A 24661-nucleotide genomic window follows, 5' to 3' on the forward strand; every position below is an offset into this window, starting at 1 on the left:
TATATATATATATATATATATATATATATATTTAATTGCTTTTGCACTTTAGTAGTCCGGTGATATGATGATCACAACTTAACTTCAGTTGTCACACCTCTTATACTGTTCATCAACGTTTTTTATTGAGTGTGATTTAAAGTGGAATTTAAAGATGACTTCAACATCTAAAAAAGGAGGTTGTGTTTGTAAATTCTAACCATTCAAAGAAGAAGTGGATGAGTTTTTTTTCCGTCTGTGTATATACTCTTAATTAATTGTTCGTTGCTAGTTTTTTTATTCCTTTGTATGTTATTTTTATTAAACAATTATGAGTATATTTTTAGGCTGATATGGATCATAAACCGGATCCTGAGAATGTAAAATCATGGCCACAATTTGTTCTGAGGGTGGATCGATTCATGTGCAATTACCTAACCTCAGGAAAACGCACCAAACTCGCCGTCCTTAGCAGCGCGTTGAAAGTGTGGATTTTACTGAAGGTCTCTCTCTCTCTCTCTCTATACATGGAAACTATTTGGAAGATTTGCATACATATCACTTAGTTCTTATTTATTTATGTATCTAACACCTAAACCTCAATATATATATATTCAAAGGAATTGATATTTAGGACGGACTAAACTGTCCCCTAAATCCCGGTTTCCCCATATGTGCTAATTCGACCCGAAGAGGATTCGAACCCGTGACAGAAGGGACTTACGCCTAGGCCGCCTTCCAACAGGCCACGGTTGCAGGCGCACACACAAATATATATATATATATATATATATGCAACTTTAACTAATGCATGAAAATGTGTATTCCATATTTTAAAAGTTAAAATAGTAATATTTTTACTGCGATATGAAAGATTTGGGGTGTTATAAATTAAAAAAATAAATTTAACATGTTAGATTTGTAAATGTATTGGAATTGGCTGGTATGTATGTAAAAGCCTAAAACTATATTGCAAGTTCTCTTCCGTGCTCTGCTTCTAACTTAGCTCTGCTCTGCTCCCTCTCATTTGTATCAGGTTGCGAGAGGATTCTCAAGAGGTACTTTCGAAGTGAAGCCATTCACAGAAGAGAAGGAAAATGACGGTCAAAGAGTAGCTATTTCCAGGCTAAGACATACAGAAGCTACCAGTTATATTATTCCAAACTCCAAATTAACTCTCTTCCCTATGAAAAAGTGGAGAGGGCGTATCAAAAGATAAGTTTTTGCTTCAAATTGCTGCATCCATCTGATTCATTTTACATGCAAACGTCTTGATTTCTGTGTTGTTGAGATCCATGACCTTCTTTTGATTTATCATGCTTTGTTTTGTTTATTATTGTATTTGAACGAGCTGTTATTGGCTGATTTTCGGCATGGAAATGTCATATTTGTTTTATTTTGATAAAGTTTGCTTAAATTTCTCAATAAATTAATAAATAGATTACAAAATGGGCATTTACATATTCATGGCATGCAATTCTCATGTATTTACATATCTTAACTAAACCTCTATATTTACACACATAACACTCAAATCTTTAGTATTACATCAAAAATAGCACTATCATGTCTTTTTTTAAAGTGGAACACATTTTTTCATGCATGGGTTTAATTCACCGAAGTGTTGTGCATGTAAATATGAAAGTTTAGATGTAAATTTCCCAATAATAATTAAAAAAAAAAAAAAACACGTGCTGAGCAAGAATTATGGTTCCATGGCCACGTTTCACATACCCAAGCTGTACGTGCTTCAGAAATCAACTTCATGGGCCATATATTGGGCTGTCAAAAAAGTTCGTTGTTCGTGAACAGCTCGTGTTCGGCTCGTTCGTTAAGTAAATGAGCCGAACATGAACAAGTTTTTAAAGCTCGAATTATAAATGAGCCGAACACGAACAGCTCTTTGTTCGTTGTGTTAAAAAAATTATATAATTATTTGTATAAAAATATATTACACATTATTTATCTAATAATATATTATATATATTTATATCTAAGTTTAAATCGTAACTGTTCTTGTGGTAATGTGGTTATGCATTTTGTTTTATATATATTTGGTTTATGTTCGAATCCAACACTATACATCTATTTTTTCAGTTTAATTTTAACAAGTCAATTTCGAGTCGAACGCGAGCCGAACACGAACACACTGTTCACGAGCCGTTTTAGAACACGAGCCGATTTTGAACACGAACAATTTTGAATGAGTTGAACACGAGTAGCTCGCTTGTTTACAGCACTAGTCGTATAAGGCTTTACAAACTACATGTTTCAAAAGAGATGCTTGGAATAAGAACAATGTGCATTGTGTTCGAAGCAATTAAGTATAAGCATGAGTTCATAAAAATAATGACCCGGATTTTAGGAATGGCTGGTTAATATTTTGTTGTGCTGTGCTATTGTAACTTACTTGTTAAGGTGTCCAATGAGAGACTTGCATTAGTATAATAAACATTCGCATATAGTAAAGGCATGCATAATGAATTTGTCAAGAGCTAAAGAACTCGTCAGGATTATTCACTTTGACTCAAATTGCCGCTTGTTCTGGCCAATGGGCGGACACTTGTCCAGTCCAATCAGCTGAAGTCAGCTGGCTCTGACTAACTCGAACTTTCGCATCCACCAAAAAATTTGTGTTTCCCTTCAAAGGACTACAACTTCTACCATCCAAAAAAATATTGCATACGGACACCGCATGCAGAGATGCATGCGGTGTCTGATCTACACCGTAGATCACGGTGATCTATAGTGATGATGCAATCAAAAAAAATTTTAAATAAAAAAATAAAATAAAATTAAAGTGGACCCATTGAAATACATCATCACCGTAGATCATCATGATCTACGGTGTAGATCGGACACTGCATGCATCACCACACGCGGTGGCCGTCTGCAACCTATCATCCAATTAGTAATTCATCTTAAAATTCATGTAGGGAGCTTTCCATGCGAGTTCTTAATGTTCTGATCTTAATGTTATTGTGCTTGTGAGAGTTCGGGCATGTATTTCTTTTGGGGTTGCTGCATAATCACAATAAAGAATATTGAATAAAATATTTTAATTGAAAAAAAAGTTATATCTTATTTGTAAAATATTCACTCTAAATTCTTCCAAAATTATAAATATATCATTTTAAGTATTCAAAATTATCACTTAAAGCTTTCATTAGTGGGCAAAGGAGGGTGGTAGTAATGAGATGTGGTTATATTATTATATTTAAAGTTTGGATTGTTAAAACATAAGGTCTCTCAGCTGCCTCTAGAGTGGAGTGTTGGCCGGCTCCCATTATCTGTGAGTTAATAATATGAACGATCTTCTCTGCAAGAATAATTAATGTCGTAAAAAGGAAAAGAAATAAATCTACAGTTATAAAGACTAAGTTTTCTCATACCTATCATTCGTTCCATCTTAAATGGTCGGAGGCTTTCACAACAAGCAGTCCACCTGGTTGCCCCCATCGAGGATCGACGCATCATGGCGTGCACGCCAGCTCTACTTCCCATCTCACCATGGAACGACATCTGAGTCAGATGACTCAGCCGCTTCCTTCACCCATTATTTCTTCTGGATCACTTGCTTGATCTGCTTCTCTTCCTCCGGTCGTCTCCCTCTTTCCAATCTCTTTGAGCCGACCGGGGGTCTTCCTCTTTCACCTAACTAGTCTTCCTTTTCCCTCCTGCCTCTTCGCCATTGTCGGTTGGCCCTCATCCTCCAACTTCTTTATTACGGGTTGACTACTCTCTAGTTTATTTTTCTCCCTTGCGTCCTTAGGAGGCTAGAGTTTCTCAAAGTCCGAAAACCTTTATCAAGCTGAGACCAATAGATCAATCATGAGTGTTGACTCCCATAGTTGAAAGGGTATGCACGAGTATCTAGAGTCAAAGGGTATCATATATGCCATAATAATGCAAATCACAATATAATAAAGAAATACAAGAAATTGTAAATAATATTGATATTAATTTTAAACCTTATGCCACAAATTAAAGTAGTGAGCTATGGGATTCAAACATTATGTGCTATGTCTCTTCCATTGCACAAATAATGCCCACCATTTTAACCACACGAGCCCACTTTGAAAAAGGCGTAAAAAGGTTAGTTGAATCGGGATATGTGCCCTAGCCTGCACTATTTACACTATTGACATATACATCATGCCCTACTTATTTGAAATTGGCATTGTGTCTTATGAAAATAAATTCTAATTGCTTTGTAACTAAATTGTGAATGGGGCAATATATTGTGTTTGTCGATTGAAAACCTAAAGTTTATATAACTTGGGAGAATGGCTATGCATAAGTTAGAGGATTTGGAGATGCAAATCTTAGTAATATAAACACAAATATATGATCTCCTTGATTATTATCTGGTTCACCATTCAAGTGTTGCTAGTTATGTGAGCCATGGAGAAGAGATACTAAAAAATTTAACATTCAAGAAGGAAATCATGTCCATCCATAGTAACAAATTGTGCGCTTTTTGTGGGTTATGTTATTGAAAAAAATCTGTAAAACTTTTATCTTGTATATTGCAAAGTGGTTTGGTCAAAGGGGCTAGATAAGTAAATTTAAATACAACGAATTCATTGTTTATAAGGACGTGACATTTTTCTCTACGAGTTCATACTAAAAAAATAATAATAGCCCACATATTGTTATCTTGACATCAATTTATGGTCTCTAAATAATAAAATGGTTGATATCTAATAACAATTTTTTTGTCTGTTATTGTAATTATTTATTTCCTTTGTTTGTAGTTTTGTACATAAATACCCATTAAAAGAATGAATAAACCAACCTTTTCTGGCCACTTCTTTCTCTACATGGTGTTAGGGTGAGGTTGGAGTTTTATGCTTCCAACTTTTGTTGGATCTAGTCTTCCTCGAATCTCTTTTTAGCTAGTACTCTTCATTCACTTCATTATATCTAGTTTCTTTGACATCCCTTATAAGGAATCAACCATGATAAAAAGTGAAAGTCAAACTAAAAGAGAATATGGGGAATTCAAGCCTCATATTTCTTAAATGGGAGAAACTATATGAAGTGGCCTCAAATTGTGAGGATAATTCTGAAAAGGAGAAATATTTAACACCTTACATATCTATCTTTCTATTTAAGGGATCCAATATGTATATTTTGGGGAAGGAACGGATTCCATGATCATGACATGATTGTGGAATATCATGATTGATGTTGGACGTTCTTGTGTAACGCTGAATCACATTTGGGGCCAAATTGGATGTGGGATTCCGAATTTTTCCTCGATCGCAAGATTGGATCACGATCGATCGAAAAAATTTCTTGTGTACGTCGTAATTAGGATGGGATTCTGGACTGTCTTTCTTATAATTGTGTTGTCTGGCCTATGAGCCCTTCTTGGTTTATTATTTCAGGGTTAATTAGAAGTTCTTTGTACTGAGAAACTATTTATTTGTGTTATTTTCTATTTTTTGGAGAATTTTAGCTTTGTTCTATGTATTTTAGAGATTATAATCTCTGATTTTTGCAATAAAGTGTTTATATCATCTTCCTTCTACAAGCAATTTGTCTATAGCCTATTCAGGAACAAGTAGTGAACCTCCTCGCATTCCATACCCTACTACTTTGGGGTTCTCTTTGTTGTTTTGAGCTGGAAAAGCTTTTGAATGACTCTTATCCCATCCAAACATCGTTGAGCTCACATGCTGTCATTTCCTTGCTATTCCACAACCACCTCCCCGCGATATCCGTCTACGAAATACCTTCTAGGAGCCTTAGAATAGTGTCAATGATGACGAAAATCAGTATGTCAAATATGTTCTTATCTACTGCAAAATAAATTTGGGATATTGTCAAACAAACTCATTCAAAAGTTAAGGATGCTGCAATTATCTATAAGATCAAAAAGAAACTCTATACTACTAAGATAATCTCCTAATCATTAAATACTCTAACGTAAGTAGGGTTTATTAGCTTGAACTAGATTATTACAAAGATTTTAAGATTATGTGTTATGAAGATAAGAAGATCCTTAAGTGCTTTGTGAAAAGAGATAGTATTTGAGCTTCTTGTAGGATTCAATAATTGTTCAAATCTTTAGAAGAGAAAATCTCCTCTTCTTATAAATTTTTCTCGCTACTATGCGCTCAAGAAGAAAGAAAAATAGCGATGTTCAACAATATAGTTTCCAAAACATCTATCATAACGTCCATTAAATTCTATGATAGGGGATTTACCATCAGAGATTTATCTCTCTATGAAGAACAAAAGCCTCCTCTCAAATGTAATCTCTAGGCAATTATTGCAAGAAAAAATGAGCACATCAAAAAGAAATGTTGCAAACTTCAAGGGATACTTCAAGGCCATGATGGAAACAAAGAAAAGAAGAAGAAAATATAGGCACGCAATGTGACTCAATTAGGAAGAAATAACAAACTAAGAATCTCCTTTATCATGTGGAAAAACAAATTGGATCATTCTCACTTACTCAAAATTGGAGAACTTCCAACTCTTATGTCTTTAGTACCTCAGTTACATATTCCCAAATTTGGATCCTCAATTCAAGTGCCTCTAACAACATGATAAATTTTGCCAATATGTTTTGAACCAAAAAATCTTGTCCGAGTAATAGCAAAATAAAAGTGGCTAATGGTTTCTTAATAGCTATTGCGTGGTAAGAAAATATTTATATGTTTTCCATTTTAACCCTTAGTAATGTATTATATGTTCTCACCTTACAATTAACATTTTATTATTTCATAGAATTATTATTGATCATATAAATATTGTTCATTTTATTGTTATGCATAACATAAGTCTTCAAACAAGTTTGGCAAGCCTATCATTGACTCATTAGAGAATGAGATGAACGGTGTCATAGGTGCCAATTGAACATCACTCCCCTCCCAAAATGACATAATATAATCAAAGTGTGAGAGAAAAAAATCCTATTGGAATAAGTCATATGATTTCCACATGATGTCCTCGTCTAACAAACCCTTAACTTTAATACAAAATTTGTAGTAATCCTCATGAGTTCAAAATACAGTTTGTGCACATCCTTCAGTCGTATCTGAATCTGTTGGTGCTCCGACCTCAAGTCAATCTTGAAGAACACCGCAACCCCAAATAACTACATACATGTCATATCCTCTTACGTCAAAATTGCCGGATTTACATACATGCATTATCTTTTTTAAATATTTAAATAACGATTGCCTACATATTTATATGTATTTATATAAGACCCTAGAAGTTAAATCACATCAAAACATATTAATAAATATGTGTGTTTCATTTTAGATAAATTAACATTTGTTGATTTTTTATTTGATTTAGAGATTATCATGAATACATAAGAATTGTGTGCCATGCATGTAGATGCCCCTAAATAAATACATAGATTTAGGGGAATTTACAGGATTTTCATGTAAATCCATCCAACATAAGAGAAATAAATATAGCCGTTATAGTTTGTACCTATCTAATATATTGTTGCACATATTTATATAAAATCTCTTACATAATTCTGAAATATAGCTTTTTTTATATGTACTTGGAAATTATTACACACTCAACAACATTTTATTTAGATGGTTAGCTTGACCGATTTACTTAGTTGATTGCTTTTTAAGCCATTACAACGGTCAAGAGCTCACTCAAAATTGAACCAATTCAAATCAAAATTATATTGATTTTTTTGAATTAATATTGAATCATGATGCACCAAAAATAAAAGCAAAATTCTTTTTTGAGTTTACAACTAGGATTTTGACTTAAAAGTGAAAAAAAAAAGGTAGCAATTGACTATTAACTAACTAAATTTTGATTTTTTTTTATTAAATCAAAAAAATTTTAAATAAATCAATTATCATAATAAAAATAATAGTTTTTCTTCAAATTAACTTCCAAACCTTTCTTTAAAAAATTGAATCAAATCAATCACATAGATTCGATTTAGTTAATTTTTTTAATCAATATAACTAAGCATGCCTAGGGCTCCAAATGAACCAATACACTTGATGAATAACTCGAACTTGACTTGATTAATACTCAATCATGCTTGCTCAAATTAATAAATAAATATGCTTGAATATTTTTTTAGTAACTCAGAGCTCAAATGAACTAAATTTGAACAAGTCAAAATCACCTGTTAATATTCAAGAACAAACCTGTTTGTAGTTCACTAAGTAATTTGTTAAATTCTGTATACGTATTTGTTTATTATTTAAATGAAATTTGATTAATTAAATTTTATTTAATTATATATTTAAAAATAACATATTATAATTTAATATCAATATAAAATAAATTTAATATAATAATTTTATTTTATTTTATTTCAATAAAATAATTTGTTAATACTTCTTCATATTATTTAATTGAAAAAAATAACTTATACATTATTTTATTTATTTGGTATAAACTCACTGAGTACTAATTTGAAATCTATTTTGATTCATAAAATTATTTATTTATTACTTCATATAAAACATCAAATATATATTTATATTTTTAATTTGTTTGTCAAATTTTTATGAAAAATCATATACAATCAAATTTAATTTTATATTAAAATTTAAAATTTTTTTAATTTAAAATTTTTTTAATTAATATAAATAAGTTAAATATAAATTACATTTGAATATTAAAAATTTAAAATAATATACATATAGCTTTTTCTTCGGAAAAGTAGGTTGACTTCTCCCATAGGGGAAATATTTATGTGTTTAAGACGTATTTAGAGTTGCGTACATATTAGATTATTTGAAGACTATAAATAAATTATGCTTAATATGTACACTCTCTTAACATCCAAATATTTCTCCTCAGAGAGGCCGCCCATGGCTCGCTTGGCATTAATTCGGATTAGTTTCAGCTTTTAAACTCTAAAGCGGCCATGGCCGAAGAGAAACAAACTAAAATCACTATGATTGATAATGTAGTCGGAGAGGGCTCCTTTCATCGTGAACTCACCTCTGAGAATGCCACAGATCTCATCCGATCCGTTGACGCCTTCCTCTTCGATTGCGACGGTCTCTCTTCCATCTTTTCTCCCCTTGATTTTTTTCCCTTCGTGTACCTATCTCCGTTATAAACCCCTTGGTTTCTTGGGTATCCTTAGGAGTCATTTGGAAGGGCGATAAGCTCATCGATGGTGTTCCCGAAGCGCTGGAAGCCCTCCGATCCATGGTAGTTGACAGTTAACCTTGTATTGGTATTTTGTTAGAAAATCCTTTATGGTTTGGAAAGTGGATACTGAGTGTGAAATGCTCGGGTTTTGTTCAGAAGAAGAGGCTTGTTTTTGTGACCAATAATTCTACCAAATCAAGGCGGCAGTATGCGCGGAAATTCGCCTCCGTCGGTCTCGATGTCAGCGAGGTATTATTTTGGTTTCCTTGTTCTTCATTTTGTCGGTTTTAATTAATCTTTGAATGATCAGGAAGAAATATTCTCGTCTTCCTTTGCGGCAGCTATGTTCCTGAAGTTGAATGATTTTCCTCGGGATAAGAAGGTGAGGCATGCGTTTCTTATTGAAAGTTTCTAAACTTAGTTTTTGTTTGGCATTGTGGTGTTCTCTAGTACACATAAATGTGGTTAGGATGTAAATGGGATTTACATCCTTGTTTTTATTTTTTAATTCTACCAAATGGCTCGTAAGATCTGTTTAAATTATGTTATCCGTTCTCTAGTACTCAGATGCTGTTCAGATGCGAAAGGGATTTAAATCCTTTTTTATCTCTTGTTATACTAAATAGCTCATAAGCTCTGCTTGGATCAAGTGATTCGTCTACTCCTTTAATTTGGGGACTAGAGACCATCTAGTAATTTGCCAAGGATTTAAGAGAGAGAGAGAGAGAGAGAGAGAGAGAGAGAGAGCTATTCGATATATTAATTACTTTTTCCCAAAGTTGAACATTTCTAATTTGATTCAAATAAACCTAATTGGTCTGATTGAATACCACTTGCAACACTAATTCATGGTTAATTAGCTTAAAATAAAAACCCATTTATTCCTGAAAAACTAGGAAAATCAAATAGTATTTTACTAATATTTTACCTTCGTCCAATTAATCCTTAATTTCCATATTATGCAAACCAAAATTAGTACCTTGTCAGCTTAACGTAGATTTGTAGTCCTTAACTAAGTATTATACTCAAGTTAACTAATATTAATAACTAAATATTAGTATAGTGATTTATTTCTAGTGGTCTAATTAATCCAATTAAAAATCAACAGTAAGTAGCCTATTGAAAGCCGATTAAGTTAACATCTAATGTTTAGTTAGGTGCAAATTAGTTGAAATGATTAATGTTCAATAATGAATTTTAATATTTTGATGAACTAACAACAAGTTGTTAAATTATTCAAGTAACACATAACTATTCTTGTAATTAATTAATGTATAATTATTTAAATTTAAAATTAATTTGCTAATTGAAACTTATTAAGTCCTAACTGATATAAATTTGCATCCAAACAAATATTTATCTATTAATTACTTAACATTATTAATTTATCAATCAAATAAATTATAATTAATTAATGAAACAAATTCAGTGTAAATGGCAAAAGATGATTTCCAATCTCAGAAATTTGAATGGATTCTTATGTTTTCAATTCTCGCTATGCTGCCCACAGATTGATCTAGTGAAATGAGCACCTTATAGGCTGAGCTTTCTCTATCAACTTTTAGTCTTAAATGTTGAAACAATTCAAGTTGGATTATTTTTAGATTGTAGTGAGCTATTTTTTAAAGAACAAATCAGTAGAGGAGAGGAAACTCATGAGCCAATTGTGGAGAGGCTCTTCTTTCATGTATAACGCACAAATCTGTTATTTTTTGCTTTTCACTCTCATTGAAATGAAGCTTTTTGAAGGAATTGTTAAATGACATATATTCAATTTTAGACTGCTATTAAAAGATGGGGAATCTTCATTTTTCTCACTATGGGCTAGCAAAATACTTAAAATGATATGTTTCAAATCTGGGAAAGGACAGAAAAAAAAATAATGTTCTCCTTTTACTTTTTGAGTAGAATGATTTAATTTACTCTTTGCGAAAAAATGAAGAATTAAATGCGAAGGGCTTTTTTCTGTTCAATAGAAGATATCAGAAAGAAAGAAAAAGAGGACTGCAACATGTCAAAGAAGTGTTGCGAAAAGGCATCAAGCTGTTTCAGCGATTTGCATAGGCAAGGCTCCTTTTATAATGAGAACTCTTCAGTTCCCATCTTCTCCCAAAGGATGTTCATGAGAGGAGCTCTAAGATAATAATTCAAAGCCTTACCACTGTCAAACGATAATTGAATAATAGCTTTCTTGCTCTTTTTTTGTCATCTCCACTCATCATTCAGACTTAGATTTTCTTTTAACTTGGTTCTATTCTCTTTTGAACTTGTTGCATTGTTCAAAGTAAATCTTGCACAGATAAATGTCAAAAGGCATTAAAGAAAGCACTTCGATATGAGGACCTGAATGCTTGAGTTCCCTTTGTGTTAAGAATACATTGAAGAAAGAAAAATAAGAGTATTGTGTTAAATCGGTGTCGTAGGCACCGATCGCCTCTTGCTCCAATGAGTCGACACCTAGCTTGCCAAACTAGTTTGAAAACTTATGTTAGGTGTAAGAATAAAATTGGTAATTTAGTCATCTGTCAGTTATTATCGTGAGATATAATTAGGGCTATTATTTTTAGGGTTAGGTTATGCTATGAGATTGTTGTCGTGAATATTAGGTTTAGGGTTTAGGAGAGATCGTGTATCTCTTAAATTACATATGTTAGGGTTAGTGTTTGGGAGATACCGCGTACCTTTTGAATTGTAGATCTTTATCTTTATGTATTTGAGTGTGTTTTTTGGTGTTATTGAAATAAAATATTTGGTTGCCCTATTTTTTGTGTAGAACTCCTGTGATTCAAATCAAATTGGTATCATATCATTCAATTCTCTAGGAAGCTAAGAGAGGATTGCAACGTCCAAGGATGATCAGACCTTGCAATGCAATCACCTTTATGACCTAATATCGCAATATGGTCTCGATCAAGCTGTTGGGAAGCCTTTGATGGGATTGTAGTATACAGGACCTGTCATCATGTTCTTCACAATACAGTCGTGATTTGATATTGTTGGGAAGCCAAGGTCGGGATCGTGGTGCACAAGTGAACGCCTTCATGACCGAACCTCGCGATACAATTGTGATTTGACTTATGGGAAGCCAACAACGTCTTCGTGACTGAACCTTGCAATCAGAGTCACGATTCAACCATGGAGGAGAGATTCATGGCCCTAAAAGAAATTATGAAAATGGTTGTGGAGTTTCACGCAAATCCGTTGCTTGTCGGCTTGGGATTGAGCGATGACGTCTGGAGCTGATGTGAGCAGAAGCAATCTGAAGGAACTGTGCGGCATAGAATAGTGTCAGCGCCTTAGGCGAACCCAAAGATGCGAGATCGAGTGAAGGAATCGGGAATGGACTTGAGTGACAAACCTAGAAGGAATAACACAACGTCCAGATGGCTGGAGCAAATGGAAGCAGATGGGATTGGGCGATGGAGTCGGGAGTGGATTCAAGCAGTAGCATCAAGAGGAAATTGCTGACATCTGGTGGTTTGGAACAAGCCACAATTGGCAGAATGAGAGGACACGTGATTCAGTGACAGAGAGATAAATTCTAAGTATTTGTGCTTGGAATAAGGAGCTCATGTGGGCAGGAACCTAGTGGAGGGCTACAACCAGTCATGTTAGTGCTTTTTGCCACGATAGCATTCCGAGCGGAAAGAGATTCAAGACCCTATGGGGACGTTCGAGCTTATCATGGGGCGAGCTAGACTTATGGAAGAAGAAAAATCAATATGGGTTAAGGAAGAGATCCCAACCCCCGTTTCATGGGTGTAATGAGCTTCAGTTGAGGAATTGGGGAGGAAACTCATGCATAAGGAAATTGAAGATGTTGATCTTTGAAAAAGAAGATGACTATTGTTGGATTTATTACATGGATTATCAGGCATTATCGGGAAATGAATAAGAAAATAGTACCTGACAAATATTTCTTTTTGGTGATTGATGAGCTACTGGATGAGTTATTTGAGCTTGCAGTTATTGACTTCACTTTTGTGAGGACCTCCTCTCTCTCTATAAAAACCTAGTATTTAACCTTAGGGTTCCCTGGTGACCTTCTTAGATGAATAGAGATGGAACTCATTCATATAGGACCTCTAATCAGTCATACTCTCACTTAGGGTTTCCTGAGGTTAAGCCCAAATCCTCAACCCTTGGTTGAGATGATTGAGGGTCTCGCCCAGTGGAAGCCCAAGCTGACTTCCTATAGATGGAAGATGTCCTAGATTACCCATGGAGCTCAAAACCCTAAGAATTCCTCTAATGGCCCATTGAATATCCCTGGGATTCTCATTGACCCAGAGCTTTCAATGAGGGGTTCTTACCACATTACCCTAAAAGACCCTGGAAATCCCATGACACCAAAATTTAAAGGAAGAAGTGTGATTCACCAAAGTCAATCATTGGTCTCACCTAAAGTTTTCCCAACATCAATTAACCTAAAATTGCATTAATTTTAAAACATTTCTGTAGATTTTAAGGTTCTGTTGAACTTGGAGTTTCATTTCATCCAGCACATCTAACTCTTCCATCCTTAGGTGATCATTTTGCTCGTGAGTAAAATTATACTGGACAACTACTTGAAGTGATGACAACTCAACTTCAAGCGGTAATATCACTTTAGTTCCAAAGTTCAATGCATAAGGAGTAGCTTTAGTCGGTGTTTTATAAGTTGTGCAATAAGCCTACAACTCTTCCATCATCTTAGTATGTCATTCTTGTTTATTTTTAGTGAGGATTTTCTTGAGCAGCTTAACCACCGTCTTATTAAAAGTTTTTGATAGGCCATTTGTCCTTGGATTGTCAATTGAAGAATATTGCCAATCGATTTTGTGTCAATCGATGAATTTGTATATTTTTGTGGTTTTAAAAGCTACATTATTTGTGCGATAATACAATGTGACATATCAAATCTGTAGCAATATTGTGAGTGAAGAAATTCATCACTTGCTCTACAGTTTTCTGAACGACACAACTCAGCTCAGTTGCAACTAGAATGAAGCGGTGTTCTTTTGATGATGGTGGATCAATCGGTCCAATCACATCCGTACCCCACTATTCAAATTGCCAAGATGTACAAATACCCTCCAATAAACGTGGTGCGAGTCTGAAGCGGGCCATGTTTGTTGTAAACTTTTTGACCATGTGAGTTACAAAAAATCCATTATCACGTTGAGGGTTTCATTTTGCAAATCTCCAAGAATGCTAACTAAATGTCAATGCAAAATATACTTTTGAGCTAACTATACAGCTTCTATTGTTATAGACCAATTTTCATTAACCTTGCCTCTTGTTGTCACATATTTGTCCTAGAGATTTAACTTGTCTTTTGTGCTTTGGGTTTGAGTAGCTCGATGAAGAAATTAACTTGAATAGTCTCTATAGACTTGCCAGATGAATGAGCACACCTTTAGTCCTAGCTTTGTGCTTTAGTGGATTTGTTGAAGGAGTTGACCTTCAATCAGGTTTGTGTTATGGCGGACTTGTTGAGGGATGCATGCTAGTGAACCAACCTTCAAGCTTTTATTGAGTTAGTGGCAAGAGATCGTCAGTCATATGCTTAGTGCTTTATGTATCTTCTTGACGATTGAATCCCCTTAGTTTATCATCTAACTTTGAACGAACTATGGGATAACTTCTTCGGTCATTTGCTTTCTGCTTTATCGAACTTATTGAAGAAAATAATTCATCATTCTATACCTTAAGCTTAATCAAACTATTTAAAAGGATTTTTTATATTTTTTATTTGAACTGAACATCAGGCTCAACTTGTTGATCTTTTTTTGATCTTTTGATTAATCAAGAATAATTCCATAATCTACTCCAACTGGACTTCTCAGGTTGAATAAGCTTGGGATTTGATAGTCTTTGCTTTTGGTCTAATAGATGGGGCCTTCTTTATTGCGGTCGTTTATATGGCTTGTTGAGTGAACAAAATTGTCAGCAACAAGGTCATATTTAAGCTTGTTTTGCGTCCTAGACTTGGATTATAATAAGCTTGGGCTTCTTCAGCTTAAGAAGCTTTAGTTTATAGACTTGGGGATTTTCATTTGTCGATGAACTTGTCGAAGAAATCTTCTGGATCTGGGAGGCTTGAACTTGTAAAATTGGATTAGCTTGCGAATTAGAAAATTCTTGTCATTAGACTAACAAGGTAGGGGCTCTCCTACTGCAATATTTTTTATAGCTTGTTGAGTTGGAAATACTTGTTTTTTCACTGCGATCATTTTTATTTCTTATTGAGTGAAGTAGGCTGGCTATCAGCGACTCGACTATATTTGGACTTGTTAAGTCCGACCATTTTTGACCCAGAATCCTTTCCACTTGAATTGTTGAGATTTGCAAATCTCAAGTCTTTTTAGCTGAAAATTTGAGGATTTTGATCAAAGAAAATCTTTGCCCTTGAAAGTCCCATTTCACATCTACTTTTGCCTGGTGACAATTGTTTCAACAAATTTTTGGGGGATCTCGATATTAATGCTTGATATTAACCCTAAGTTGGATATAAATTGTCAAATGAACACGAGCTGTCCTTGCAGAGAATGAAATTGACGAAGATTTTTTAGGGGAGACATCTCAATAATGGCCTTGATTTTATTGGGACCACTCTTAATTCCTCTATGGCGTATAATATGCCCAAGAAAACTACAATGGATGTAAGTGATACATAGTTCTTTTCTTGGACGCAAATTTATTAACATTGTTGAGAGACATTCCAAATCAGATGCGTGAATCCATAAAACTACTTCTAATGCGTGCAAGAGATACCATCATCCAAATAAAGAAGTATGTCCTAATGAATTAAATTATCTACAAATCTAGTCTATTTCTTTTTAAAGCTGCTAATTCTCTTACCTGCATCCAAACAAATTTTCAGGGTTAAACCAAAGGCAAGGTCTTGAAATACGAATAATTTTAGGATTTATCAAGCTCAAGGTTTATTAAATTCAATCGTATAGGATTTTGAAATCTAGATTTACTGAATTTTACTTGGTCTAAACTTCCTGTTTTAGAGGGTGTGCTTCCTCTGTCAGAGTGCAAGCTTTTAGTTTATTTTTTATTTAATTTTTAAGTTGATATCTTTCTAAAAATTTTGAAAGTATAGCTGTCAACGTCTGCATGCGACACATCTTGTAGTGTTTAATTATTTCCCACTATATTCACTAACGAGCCATTTTTGTTTCAGGTATATGTAATCGGTGAAGAAGGGATATTGGAGGAACTCGAGCTTGCTGGTTATACAGGCTTAGGTGGACCGGTTAGGACTAAAATCACCATCAATTTGTTTTCAGTGAAATTTGTTTAATAAAACCTTATAAAATCTGAGAATATTGGTTATGCTTCTTAATCTATACTCGCACAATCATTTGGAACGAACAACATTTATTTTTGTGCAAAAATATGTGAATCGTTATTACCCAGTGTATTCTAATCTTGTAAATTTTATTCTGCTCTTTTATGATGGTATACTTCGTTGCAGGATGATGGAAAGAAAACCATACAACTTAGATCGAACTTCCTTTTTGAGCATGATAAAAATGTAACTTCCAGATAAATAGTTCTTTTTTGGCAGCCCTTAAGACCAGAAAGATTTTTTAAATGGTTAAATGTTGGTAAAGGAAGTTCTTTTTTCAGGTTGGAGCGGTCATAGTTGGACTTGATCAGTACATAAACTATTACAAACTCCAGTACGTTTTTTCACTTTTCCAGTTTCAAAGTAGTTTCACTTTTGGTGGAACTTGCACAGTTACTTCTCTTTTTGGGCATAGATAAGTTTTATATCATTGCAAAATCACCAATTTAGAAAATTTGGTCAACTAAGATGAACATCTAATTTTTAAGCTTATGACTTCTACTTTGTGATTTATACCTTCTGGTTGTGATCCACATGAGCATCAAGCCACTTCTTTGTGAGCATGTTTATGAATAACTAAATCTACTTCTCTGTGGATATAGATAAACTTCAGTGTAATTCCTGTCAACGTGTGATGCAGATGTGAGCCTCCCTGACGGACCGAAGGAGAGGAGCAGAACTGGCCAAAACTTGTTCCCTCCTTGGCCGGTTCAGGGTATTTCGCTCCCAAGGGCAGGACGGCCCCTTTGGAGCACTTATTTACCATATTTAAGTTTTGAGTGGGGCTATTTTGTTTCCTTATTATAAATATGTTCTTTTGAAATCTTTTATGGACATTTGGCTTGATTTTATGTAATTGAAGATTATTTTCTGTGATTTTCTTTTCTTTGGAGTATGGTAGTCTCCTCCTTTGAGTGGTGTGTCTATTAGCATGATTGTGAAAAAAAGTGGATCCCTCTCTACACCATTCTGACCTTACTTAAGCTCACTGCTTTCCCCTGAAACAACATTCAAACTCCTTTTTTCTTTTAAGGTTTTTCGCCCTCATGTCCATATCCTATAATATTCCAATACCTTTATTGAAACTTACACAACATCTTGAAACTCCAGATCGGTCTTACTTAGTGTTAGAGCTATACAATTCCCAGACCTTTGGAAATTCACCACTCTAAATTTCAAACCCTAAATCCAAATACCTTGACCATTATCTACTAAAAACCACATCACTACCTCCAAAAATTGCATTTCTACCCTTCAGCCAAAACCAAATTCTCTAAATTCCACTGAAAATCCCAAAAGAGGTATTCAAGAGCTTAAAATAAAGGCATATAATGAGAAATTCTTCAATTATATCGTAAGCTCATTGATTTTGAATGAAGACAATGTGGTGTAGTCACCCAGTCATAACAATGATTAGTCCGATGGAAAAGATGATGAAAATTCCTTCTACCAATAAGCCTCAAGTGACGAAAAACTAATGTCTCATTGATTTGCCATTGATTTTGGACTAGATTTTGAAGATATGGATTTTGATGGATTTATTGAGTGACTGCAGATAGTTGAATGGATCTTCGAGTACAAAGATATTCCACTTGATAGAAATATTAAGTTAGTCCCTATTGAACTCAAGAAGAGCGTTATTATATAGTTCGAGAATCTTAAATACTTTTGTTAACACGAAATGAGTAAGATCACTATGAGGTCTAAAATGGAGTTGTAACATAAAAATCTTTCAACACATTATTGGTAGGACATCTTTTTTAATGCTTTACAATCGATTACAAATAGAATTTTATCCATAAAAGAATATACCATTGGATTTTGAATATGCTGAAGTGTGAGCTGGTGGAGCATGAAGAGTACACGGTTGACGTAGTATCTTCGGGATTTGAGGGCATCCATTAGCAAGGTGGTGTAATTACAAACATATTGGTCCTTGTTGGATGTACAAATCTTAGTCTTTATGGTGGAGAAATAACACTGCAATATTACCTTTTAAGTAGGACTTGATCATGAGTCATGCTATAAGGGTGCTTTATCTTGAGGATCAAAGATCAATCCACGTGACAAGAAATTATCCTAGGAAGGCGAAAATGTGAATATATTGGCACAACTAAGATCATTCTTGACAGAAAGTGCTTTAAATGTCATTGTTTTGGACATTTTGCCTGTACTTGTCTAAACAAAAGAATTATTTCCTTCAATAAACAGGGAGTGGTTGAAGAGACAAACAATGAAGAGTTAGTAGAGGATGCAAATGATGATTATGAACTTTCAACCGATAATGAGAGATGCTTGTGATTCAACGAGTTCTACAAGCCTTACTTAAGAAGTAGCAACATTGGCTAGGATGGAATATCTTTTGTACCCATTATATTGTGAGGGGCAAGGTGTGCAATCTCATCATTGATGGGGGTAGTTATCAATATGTAATGTCTATCCAAACGGTGGGTAAATTAAGCTTAGCCAACTAGAAATTTTCCTAGCCATTCTCTTTGATTTGGTTGAAGAATGGAAATGAGAACATTTTAAATAATTCACAGACTTTATTAGGAAGGAAGTTATTTCCTTCCATCAGGGCATTTTTTACTAATTATATTTTCTTTTATTAGATATTTCCTATTTTTCTGATTTTTCCTATTTGGTGGGATTCCTAGTTGTTTTTTTTTTCATTATGATATATATTATTTAAGTTGTAATTCATTGAGTGAGTAAGAAATAAAAATCTTTTACCTAGCCACGAACTTAATTCCTTTGATTGCTTCGTATCTCTTCCTCGTATGCTGCCTCATCTCCCTCATAAGCATGACATTAACTGCTTCGTCTCTCTCAAACAAATGAGTCGTTGGTCCGTGCAAGGTCGGTTGCCGCTTCCATTGTCATGCTTGAAGTGAAGGCGATAAGGCTTTGAGCCTCAACCTCACTCGTCTCTTCTATTCGAATAGAGTCCTCACTCCTCTATTTTGTTCAAATGGATCGACTTGCTTGTCTCTTCTATTCAAACGGATCACAAAATCATTCAAATAGATTAAACACTCTGTCTAAACACTTCGTCTGAACCTTTCATTCGATTTCCACAGAACGTTTAATTTCTTCCTTTATTTTTTTGCAACCTCTCATGATCAAGATGTCTTTGGTTACCGCTAGTCATCCTCTCTTCTTTCTTCTTGGGTTTTAGCGAGGTTGATTGAAATTGAGGATTCTTCCTCTTCAGTTCGCTAAAGCGGTGAACAATTCAATTTGCCCTAGCTACCATCTCACGTGTCATTCACCTGACCACGTCTTGTTGAGTGTCGAACGCATCGAAATTGAGATTTGTACAATTCCCTCTATTTCATGTTCACTCGTCTAACCAAGCTGTCGAATTAAGTGTCCTCTCGCTTTTGTTCAGCAGCAGGTATTCTCAATGTAGATGTTATAATCTTATCATGGTTAAACACGACATAGCCTCATAATCTTATTCATTGGAAGTTACGTCGAGATCCGAGCTTACATCTTCAGTCCCTAACACAACTGATAACACTTATCTTGTCACAAACTATAAACTGCAAGGCGATAATTTTCTTTAATGGTCACAATCTGTCATTATGTACATCTGCAGAACAAGGAAAGATTGGCATATCACATGAGAGTTTTTTGCTCTAGAAGTGGCATATTTCAAATATCAGGCCTGGAAAATTGATGTTCATATGGTCTTAGCATAGTTATTAAATTCCTGGAGAAAACTATCTTCTCTATAGGACAGGAAAGGAGATATGAGAGGTTGTGCGTGAAACCTATTCTCACACTAAAAACTCTTTAGAGATACTTGAGAACAAAACTAGATTACATGATCTATGACAAGAAGAATTGAATGTTACTCAATATTTCAACACCCTCACACATTGTTAGCTAAAACTGGACATGTATGAGTTTTGTGCTTGAAAATGTCCTGATGATTTTGCCTTGTTTAAAAGGATTACTGAACAAAAAAGAACCATCAATTTCCTTCTTGGCCTCAATAAAGACCATTCGGGAGGCCTTTGCTGAAGCTGGAATGGAGGATGACAGAAAGAAGTTGATGATCACAGACAATCAAACCACAATATCTATTGAAGGATTAACTTTTTACACTCAAAATTCATCTCAGAATAACAAACTAAGGAAATGACGGCCATGGTGCGCCCATTATAAGAAAATTGTTCATATAAAGGAAAAGTGTTGGAAGTTATGATACGAAAAAACGTGCAAATGCTGCTATTACAATAAAAAATTCGGAATTTAGCTCACTAGGGAGCAAATTGAGGCACTGCAAAGAATGTTATGTTCAAATTATGGACAATCATCACAATTCTCTGTCGAATAATTTATCAGCTTGTTAGCATACCCCGATATATTATCTCATGCTTTTATTGTCCAAAGCAAGAAATTAAAACATTTGATCCGGAACCACAAATCTTATAGTGGGAGACATCGACATCTTCAAAAATTATAACTCATGTATCAATCACTTTGTAATTTGAATGTCTGATGATTCATTTTTGCTAGTAGTACGAACTGGATCAGTTGAATTAACAAAGGATCTTCATCTCTACTCAGTTTTTTGTATTCTAAAATTATACTACGACTTACTCTCAAAAAACAAACTTGCCTTCTAAAATTTGTGGTTAACTCTTATTCCAATTGTTGTAATTTTCATGTGGTGGATTCATGAAAGGTGGTTGACAGTGTTGAGATGCATGGTGGTTTATATTTGCTCAATGAAAATAACTTTATCGATAGGCAAGGTAATTCGTTCAGTTGTATTTTTGAGTCTAGTTTAAATTCTATCAATGCAGTTTCAATTGAAAGTGAAGTCGTATTGAATCATAGTTGTCTTAGTCACCTAAATTTTATGTACATAAAAAAGATGTTTTTACGTTTATTTATCACAAAAATGCCTAATTTTTATCAATGGGAAACTTAACAACTTGCAAAACATACCATATATTTATAATTTAAACTGCAGTATAAGCCTTCACATCTTTTTTTTTGTAATTCACAGTAACATCCGAGGACCCTCAAAAGTAAATAATATAAATGGTGTACGATGATTTGTATCATTTATAGAAAATCACACAAGAAAAACTTGAATATTCCTTATTAAAGAAAAATCTGAAACAACCACTATTTCAATTTTTTCATTTCATGATCACCATTCAATTCCAAAGCAAAATATTGAAATTCTTAAAATTGATAATGTCAAGGAATATTTTAGTTCCATCCTTAGCCTTTGTCTTCCCATGTATGGTATTATTCATATAAGTTTGTGTGTGGATACTCCTCAACAAATTGGAGTCACTGAAAGAAAAATAAACACTTACTTAAAGTGACTTATGACATTATGTTCTTTAATCATGTGTCTAACTATTTTTGGGTGGAAATATTCTCCCAACCACATATCTCATCAATAGGATGCCTCTTCAAATCCTAAAATTTCAAATTCTCATCAATGTTCTCATGGAATCCTAAGCATACATTGATTTTCTTTCTTCTGATTTATCATTGAAGTTTTTTTTTTAATTCTTCCTTTGTTCACCTTCATTAATCTTAATCCCATGTCTCTTAGATGCTTTTTTCTCTATTACTCTTCTAATAAAAAAGAGTAAAAATGTTACTCTCCAACCATTAAAAATTTACAACTTATGTATGTCATATTCTTTGAGAATGAATCTTATTTTTCTTAAGTTTGAAAATTCGGGGGAGAACTCAAGGGAATATCAGATTTGGGATCTTTCCAAGATATTCAGACTATTTTTCCTTAAATTGAATTCAATTCTGTCCCTCAACCAGCTTCACTTGAAGAATTAAATACTTTCACAGAAATAGTTTCAATTGTATCTACTCCATCTAAACATGACAATAATGACCATAAACTTCGTGTCTACAACAGAAGGATCTCTGAGCATGTAGGGGATGTTATGCAGACCCAAGATTGACAAGTGCCATAACCAAGTCCTCTTGTGTTTGGTAATCACAATAATATGGATTCTTGAACTCATGACACTCTTACACCAATGATTGATCAACCAATTGCACGTAGGAAAGGTATTTGAGGGTGCACTAGGCATTCCAATTGAAATATATGTAGCTTATGGGAAATTGCTATCAACTTACAGATCTTTTGTGACAAATCTTCATAGTGTGTAGGGTCCTAAATTTATCCAAGAGGCTCTAAAGGTTCCAACATGAAAACAGATAGTTGAGGAGGATCTAGAAAATAATAACACATGGACACTTACAAAATTATCTCATGGAAGAAATTCTATGGAATGCAAATGGATATTCACGATCAAATTGAAAGTGTAGAGAGATTCAAATCCAGATTAGTTGACAAGAACTTCATACAGTCGTATAGGATTAACTATCAGGAAACATTCGCACCTGTTGTCAAAATTAATACGATTTCTACTGTTTCTTCCAGTAAATCATGATTGGTCTTTATACCAATTTGATGTAGAAAATGCATTCTTGAATGACGACCTTGATGAAGAAGTCTACATGACTATACCACTGGGTTTGAAAAATAGATCAAACAACAACTTGATTTGCAAGATGCAGAAGTCCTTATATGGCTTGAATCAATCTTCTTATACGTGGTTTAACATGTTTATTAAAATAGAGATTACAAATGAATATCATTAGTGTCAAGGTGATCATACTCTATTTATTAAATCCGATCATAGAGGAAAATTTATTTTTTTAATAGTATATATTAATGATATTATCTTTAAATTTGATATAGGGGAAATTATCTGACTAAAAAATGATGTTTGCAATAGAATTTGAGGCCAATGACTTTGGAATCTCTGATAATTTCTGGGAATGAAGATGGAATTATTATATCCCAAAAGAAAGTACATTTTTGACTCTTAGACTTTTTAAGTGAAACTAAGTGTAAGCCTGCTAACACGCACATGGACTTCAACAAATGCTAGAATATAAGTGAAAAAACAGTTTAATTGAGAAATGCATATATCAACGAATTGTGGCTAAACTACTCTATGCATCATTTGCAAGGCCTAATTTTGCATATTCAGCTATTGTAATAAGTCATCACATGAATAATCTAAAAGAGGATTATTTGGAAGCAGTGAATAGAATTCTAAGATACTTGAAGATGACTTTTGAATATGATTTGCTCTTCAAATCATGAGATTGAGATATAAACATATGCTAGCTAAGCAACAAATGTGACTGATAAGAAATCAACCACAAGATACTGTTCATATGTCTGGGATAATCTCGTCACATGGAGAAGCAAAAAGCAAGTTGTTGCCTCTAAGAGTAGTGCAAAATTTGAATATTGTACCCTTGTACTGATAATTTTTTAGGGAATGTGAACTTATAGACTATTAAGGGAACTTAAGATTGAGACAAAAGATACAATTAAAATGTTCAGTAATAGTCAAATAACTATTTGTATAACTGTTAGAAGTTATACTAGGAAATAATTTATTTCTGTGAGAAATTATGAGGAATAAATAATTTCTTTAGATTAAGAGTTATTTTCTTGAATTATGATTTATTTCATTTCTTATTTTAGTCTTTCATATTTTATGTTATTTCTTTTATCTCCAAATAATTATTATGAATTGATTAATTGGAGATATTACGAGTTATATTTTTTCTTTCGTATTATTTTCTTTTTATTATATTTCTTATTCTAGACCCCCTTTCATATCAATGAATTGATACAGACTTAATCCCAATAAATTTTGCATTATTCCGCATTATTTCACATTATTCTGAATTTCAACAATAACAAAAAAATCCTGTGCAACATGACAGAATAAAATACATTGAGATTGACTGATATTTTTTCTCAGAGAACGTTAACAACGTAGTTGTTCAAGGAAGCTATGTTCCTGCACGACTTCTTATTGTTGATATTCTCACTAAGAGTTAGTCTTGAGAATTGAAGTCCAAGCTTACTTTGTACAATATATACAACCCAACTAGAGGGGGAGTTTTGAAAAGTGTTAATTCACAGACTTGATTGGGAAGGAATCACGCACACGAGCGCGCGTGTCTGCATATATATATATATATATAGATATATATATATATATATATATACATACATATGTACATATATATATATACATACATATGTACATATATATATATACATACATATGTACATATATATATATACATACATATGTACATATATATATATACATACATATGTACATATATACATATGCC

General features: G+C 33.6%; 2 protein-coding genes across 3 annotated transcripts in view; both read left to right on the forward strand.

Annotated features, from left to right (window-relative positions):
* The window catches only part of LOC110038495 (ribonuclease E/G-like protein, chloroplastic), a 112152-nt gene extending 110775 nt beyond the window's left edge, over positions 1-1377 (forward strand). For both annotated transcript variants that reach the window (XM_020743359.1, XM_020743360.1), the window contains 2 exons: positions 327-482; positions 1016-1377. In XM_020743359.1, the coding sequence (XP_020599018.1) occupies positions 327-482; positions 1016-1198 (339 nt within the window). In that variant the 3' untranslated portion in view covers positions 1199-1377. The remainder of the gene's footprint in view (positions 1-326; positions 483-1015) is intronic.
* A 7423-nt stretch (positions 1378-8800) lies between these two features.
* The window catches only part of LOC110038498 (phosphoglycolate phosphatase 2), a 43163-nt gene continuing 27302 nt past the window's right edge, over positions 8801-24661 (forward strand). Inside the window, exons 1-7 of the mRNA XM_020743364.1 lie at positions 8801-8993; positions 9083-9150; positions 9247-9339; positions 9401-9472; positions 16265-16336; positions 16559-16618; positions 16714-16766. Of these exons, the coding sequence (XP_020599023.1) occupies positions 8858-8993; positions 9083-9150; positions 9247-9339; positions 9401-9472; positions 16265-16336; positions 16559-16618; positions 16714-16766 (554 nt within the window). The 5' untranslated portion in view covers positions 8801-8857. The remainder of the gene's footprint in view (positions 8994-9082; positions 9151-9246; positions 9340-9400; positions 9473-16264; positions 16337-16558; positions 16619-16713; positions 16767-24661) is intronic.

This window comes from Phalaenopsis equestris, unplaced genomic scaffold (genome assembly GCF_001263595.1).
Source record: "Phalaenopsis equestris unplaced genomic scaffold, ASM126359v1 Scaffold232974, whole genome shotgun sequence".
In the NCBI taxonomy this organism is placed as follows: Eukaryota; Viridiplantae; Streptophyta; class Magnoliopsida; order Asparagales; family Orchidaceae; genus Phalaenopsis; species Phalaenopsis equestris.